The sequence below is a fragment of the Miniopterus natalensis genome, chromosome 19, assembly GCF_054644295.1.
Source record: "Miniopterus natalensis isolate mMinNat1 chromosome 19, mMinNat1.hap1, whole genome shotgun sequence".
In the NCBI taxonomy this organism is placed as follows: Eukaryota; Metazoa; Chordata; class Mammalia; order Chiroptera; family Miniopteridae; genus Miniopterus; species Miniopterus natalensis.
The window spans coordinates 779,548-785,659 of record NC_142099.1 but is presented as its reverse complement, the minus strand read 5'-3'; the positions used below and the strand labels follow the sequence as shown (position 1 = coordinate 785,659).

At 42.3% G+C, this 6,112-nt stretch overlaps 1 protein-coding gene across 1 annotated transcript; it reads left to right on the top strand.

Moving 5' to 3' along the window:
• The first annotated feature begins 666 nt into the window (after positions 1 to 666).
• GMNN (geminin DNA replication inhibitor) lies at positions 667 to 5,854 on the top strand. The gene is made up of 6 exons (XM_016216305.2): positions 667 to 859; positions 2,673 to 2,750; positions 3,642 to 3,789; positions 4,186 to 4,268; positions 4,754 to 4,864; positions 5,424 to 5,854. Exons 1-6 carry the CDS (start codon positions 809 to 811, stop codon positions 5,562 to 5,564), a joined length of 612 nt encoding a protein of 203 aa, XP_016071791.2. The 5' UTR covers positions 667 to 808; the 3' UTR covers positions 5,565 to 5,854.
• Positions 5,855 to 6,112: the final 258 nt, after the last annotated feature.

Here is a 6,112-nt window from a genome sequence, read left to right as displayed (position 1 = left end):
GCTGCGGGTCCCGGGCCGCGGCGACCCAGGTTGGCATCACCCTGGCTCAGTCTCGCGGGTGCCGCCCAGCATTTGCTTCACGAGAAACAGAACAGAAACGAGGGCGCATCTCCCAGACCTTCCTGTTTGTGCCTTTGCACCAGGGCACCCAGAACGCGTGAGAGCTGCGCGGTCCACGTGTGAGCCCCACCGGCTGAGGAGGCGTGGCCACAGGTCGGGGACCACTGGGGCCGGCTGGGGGCCAAGCAGAGCCTCGCCTGGCCCGGGTGCGATTAACATCACACATCCCTTTATCTGCTGCCCTCTCCTTGCTTCTCTCGGGGTCTCAGCTCCGGGTGGTGCATAATTTCCTACACATGTAAACGCACAGTCTCATTTGATCAGATACTAAGCCACTGCCAAGGTGTTGCCAGTTAGCGGAGCCGAGTTTATCGTAGCTTGTCAGCCTCTGAAAGGGGGACGTTGGGGTGCTGTTCTGCAGGCCTGGCTGGGGCACAGCCAGGTATCTGCTTCGTCTTTCCTGGTGACGTTTCTCAGATGTTGACAGCCCCGTACTTCATCCAGGACACGAACGTGTTTTGTACATTTGTTTAGAATATACATGTTTTTCCTTTTGCAGCAAGATTTTTTCCAGCCAGAATTGTTGTGTGTTGTGTTTATATAAAATACAGGTATCAAGAGTCACCCTAGTCGTTGGCAGCTCTGAGAGAGCTTTGCACCCTTCGGTAGTGAACGCCTGGGCTCCGCCTGCAGGTGCCAGCCGCAGCCAGCTCTTGACTGACTGCTCTGGTGCTTCACCAGGGGCACAATGAACCCCACAATGAAGCAGAAACGAGAAGGGACCCCAGGGCATGTGAAGGTACGTGATAGGGCCACTTTCCTCCGTGTGGAAAGCTTTTGTGTAGACGTGTTTTGACATAACTTAGCTAAATTTAGCCTGGCTGTCCTTTCTGTTACTGATTTTTTGGCCAGAGGAAAGGTAACAGTAAAGAACCATTAAATAGTTAATTATGGTTGAATATTAAGTTTTCTGATCCACGGACATGGGCTGTCTTCCCACTCATATAAGTCTTGAAGTTTTTTTTCAGCGACGCGTTGTAGTTTACTACCTTTGTGAATTTTTTCAAAATATTTTATTTTTTACGCCATTGCTCCTGTATAGAAACACATTTGGCTTTTGTATCTTGATCTTGAATCCTGCTACCTTGCTGAACTTGCTTATTAGTTCTAATAGTTTTCAGTGGATTCTGTAAACAACATTATTATTATCATTGTTTTCATTCGTTCATGGATTCTTTGCTAATTATATGCAAAATTTTATGTGTGCTTTTTTTTTTTTTTTTTTAAAAAGAGGATCACAGAATCTCAATTTTTTCCCTAAAAAGATTAAGACCCGTAATATATGAGAACCTTTTTGGCTGTAAGGAGTCTAGTATTCCAGTGCATAGTCTGTGTAAAGAAAACGATAATGGCAATATTACGTTTTGGGAGATAGATGCTATAAAGCTTACATTATAAAAGTTAAATCTTGGAAATGGTCCTTTTTTGTGACAGTAACTTAGCTGGCTTCTTTAGCCATTGTTAGTAGCAAGCACTTAAATGAACACCTATTATTGAAGGCTTCAAAGTTGTATTTGTTTATTTGTCTGGAGACTGTGGATTGACCTAGGTTACATCTGAAATGTTGGTGTGGTTTTGTTCTCACAGTAGCTGCCGCTTGTTTTCCAATTAAACAGTGAGATGATAGTCAGCTCGGGAAACTCGACCGTGGGAACGGTGAGCTCTTGTCCTGGCGTGCAGTGTGCAGTCAGCAGCTTTCCCACACTGCTCTGGTGTCATGTTCTCGCTGACCTTGTTTGAGCACCGCCATTGTTTGCTGTCCCATGGTGGCAGAATAACTAATGATTTTTTGCAAAACTAGAGAGAGCTCTCAGATCAGGAAATATACAGGAAGGTATTTACATATTACAAGGAAGGCTATATTTTTTCCAAAACAATAGCTGGGGACTTTTACAGTATTTAGTGTCCCTCAAGCACTGACATTTCAGCTGCCTCCTAATGAATGGGCTTGAAGCAAACTGCTTGTATAGTCAGGTAAGGGGTCCCATTGCATGTATGTCAGTTTTATGTCAAGAATGTTCTTAAACTGTGTTCCTTTGGTGAACACGTGGAAACGTGTTAGGGGATAGTCATGATTCAAAGGAAGTCTGAGACGAATCCTATTGATTAGGGGGAGAAGTATTTGGCAGTGGGAATAATTAACCTTCCCCCTCATTTACCTGTTTCCTGGGTTTCTGTCATAAGTGTATCAAGTTTGGGTGATATGATGCATTCTTAGAAATTCTTCAAACTGTATTATAATTTTAGAGAAATAAGTTCCTGGTTGGTTAAACCAGTGTCTTGTTCATACGTAGCATTATAAAATTATATAGCAGACCAAATTTAGGGTGGGGCAAAAAAGTAGATTTATAGTTGTTTGGAAAATAATACAATAATTAATATGTAGTAATATTGGGATAAATTCTGTTTTGTATACTCACAACTGTAAATATTTTGCCCTTCCCTGAACTAGTGTTCTTGGTATTTTCCTTTTGTTAAGTTATAGTAGGGCTAAGGCAATAACGATCCATATAGCATTCAGTAACCAGCTAATGGACTCTCTTGGCTTTTAGAACAGTCCTGTCCCAAGGAGAACCCTGAAGATGATCCAGCCTTCCACAGCTGGATCTCTGGTGGGGAGAGAAAATGAGGTAAGTATTATTGGGCTGGAATGGGCTAGAGAGGATACTGCCTTAGCATGGAAAACATTTGCCAGATTTCCTTGGGTAGAAGTACCTTAATCATTGAAATTTGGAAATAATTTAAGAATAACAATTGCGTATTCCCCACAGAAGTGATTTTTGTTTTAAGTATTCAATCGAGGAAGTTAGAAATTGGTGTGAGTAGAGTGCTGGTGTAAAACTGGTGGAACTGAAGTGATATAATACGTCATGAATTAACCTATAGGAGGGATGTTGGATGTTTTGAGGATCAAATGATAGATTCTTTCATTTACTTCTGTATGTAAATGGCAAAATCATGGGTGGAGGAGTCTAGACTTTTGCAGGTAGGAAGTATTGCCTTTGCATGGAATTATTTAAACAATAAAAATAATTTCAGTTAAGGCTTAGGCCCAAGTCTAATCCAAAATAGTTACAGCAAATAAAATTCCTAAAATATACCTATACATTTTGGTGAAGTTTTAAATTGGGTGATTTTTTTTTTTAAAGAAGATCCAAAGACAAAGATACAGACAGATGCGTGCTCCGTTTTTAATACATAAATGACAAAACCCCTGGGCTTTTTATAAATTTCTTAACAAATTTGCGTATTTTTAAAGTTTCTGCATATTTATGTTTTGGCTCTACATTGTCTTAGATTTTTTTCTTCTGATGTTCTTAATTTCTGCCTTCACCCAGTGGCTCCCCCTCCTCCTCTGTACTTTTCCCTCCTCTCTCTGGCCTCTGACGGTGCATGTCTGGCCCTGGCGCTTCTTCTTCTAAACACACATCCTCAGAAGCTGTGCCTGCTCTGTCCCAAGTCCACTCAGCTTTCCTGTCCATTAGGGCAAAATGAGGCTGATGTATGCATTTCCATCATAGCTGGTTAAGGGCTTGTCCAAACCGAAGCATTGGAATGACCAGCTAGCATCTAAGACTTCCAGCTCTGGAGTTACTGTTGTCCCGGAACACGGTGAAAATAAAGATCTTGGAGGAGTTACCCAAGAAGCATTTGACCTTATGATCGCAGGTATGAGAAAAGTATATATATATATAGCTTTTATCTTAGAAACTTTAATTGTAATAAAGGACAATATTTGTTATACTGTTATGAATTGTGCCCACAGCCTCTTAACCTGGGGTCACTATTAGACAGATTAAAACAATCGATCCATGTAACCTGAACACAGAGCTCTATACAGACTCTCAGTGGGACATATCAGAGTCCTTAAAATTTGGAAAATAAAATAGGAAAAATTGACTTTGTTTTCTAACTTCAGTTTTATAAAAATGGGCATTGCTAAGTAATATGGGTAGTACTAAGATTGTAAGTTGTATATTAAATAGATAAAACAGTTACTGAGTTTTTATAGCAGCATGTAATGGTGGTTTTCAGAGTTACATGTAAAACATTAATTTACTTTAGAAAATCCATCTTCTCAATATTGGAAAGAAGTGGCAGAAAAACGGAGGAAGGCTCTCTACGAAGCTCTGAAGGAAAATGAGAAAGTAAGTGCTGAGTAATTGGTGGCATTTTTTACATTTCAGTATTCCATTCGTGCCCTGGGGTGTGGCTCGGGGCCGAGCATTGTCTGGTGCAGCAAGAGGTCACCGGTTCCATTCCCAGTGACGCTCAAACCCCAGGAGGGGGCGTGCAAGAGGCAGCTGGCTGATGTTTCTCTCTCTCCCTCTTCCTCCCCCCTCTCTAAAATCAATAAAAACATAGTCTTAAAAAATATATATTCCATCCACTGCTTAGCATATTTGGTTAGAGGAATATAAACTAGCTTTAATTTTGGCCTAAGAAAAGTTTAATTAGGTGACTGTTACCAAAATTATTATACAAAAAGCAGCCTATGGTGTTGAGAGCCAAAGACGGCTCCTCTGTTAGGAACTTCGTACCACACATGTCTGTCAGTTACGTTCTGGGAGGCACGTAGTTGGTTTGTGGTGTGAAAATCTGCAGAACACTGACCTTGATTGATGTCGCATAGCTGCATAAGGAAATCGAACAGAGGGACAGCGAGATTGCCCGCCTGCAAAAGGAGAATCAGGAGCTGGTGGAGGTAGCAGAGCACGTGCAGCACATGGCAGAGCTCCTAGAGGTGAGTGTTCACACCTGACCTGGGTCGTCCCCGTTCTGCAAGCCCGAGCCAGTGAGCGTGGTGAGGACATGCTGGGCTCTGGGCTTGGACTCCTGAGAGTAAGTCTTAGCTCCCTGCCCGGCACCGTGGAGTTTGTTGAGTTAAGCAGGTAATTCATCCTGTGGAGGGGCTTCGTTTTCCTCACGACTGCTACTTTACCAGTCTTGGCCTAAAAAATGTCTTGGGCTTATTCGTGTTTGCAAAAAATCATCTTGTTGATGGGATGAGAGATTTTCAAATAAAACCTTTTTTGTACTGAATTGCTTACATCTTCCTGCCGTGACACACTTTAATGTTTGAGGTTTCCATTTGGAAATCCTGTAATAGCCGCTGTAACCGCCTGAGAGCGTTGTTCACAGCACTAACTGAGTGGAGCCTCTGACAGACACTGGGTTGTATGTGAATGTAACTGAGAGACATGAAAACCTCATTATAACATTGAGGGCCAGTTATTAGCATTCAGGTAATGGACTTGGGTTTTAAAGTTTTTACAATAAACTCTTGGTTTGTTTTTTAAAAGAGACTGAAAGGAGAGCCTCTGGATAACTTTGAATCGCTGGATAGTCAGGAATCTGAGTCTGAAGAGGAAGCTGGCGAGGGTTCTGCAGGGGAGGACTCAGACCCCTGCGCGGGCACTGGGGAAGCCGAGCCCTGCGCATGAGCTGCCGGAGGACTTGACTGAGAAAGTGCCAGCACAGCCACCTCCACTCTAGTTCTTGGTGGCAGAGCAGGTTACTGTGTCATGCAGACCTGAAATCAGGCTTCCTTGTTTGGATCCGGGGACCCTATTGTATTAAAATACAAATACTGTGTATTTTTAATCTATAGTGTTTTATGTAAATAGCATTTTCTCATGTCAGACACGACCTGTTTATATGATAAATAAACTTCAGTCTCCTGTTAAACAATGTGTTTCTTAGAAGAATGAAGTCTAAGGAGTAAAATTTGTCTATTTCTATGGTTTTATGTTTTCTTTCTATTCCTCTGTTATTTTGGAAAATATGAAGAAAAAATGAGCTTGTCCCTCTTTAGGCTGAAGTTTTACTCCCAAAGCTGGTTGTACCTCAAGCTCATTACGGGGACTGGATTTCCAAGCCCCACGAGCAGACACTGTTCCGGAGGAGCTCTGGTAAAGGTGTGAGCACGTGTTCTCAGGACCTCTCACGTACCTCTGGTCAGCCAAGTAAAAGCTCGACTGCTGGTACAATC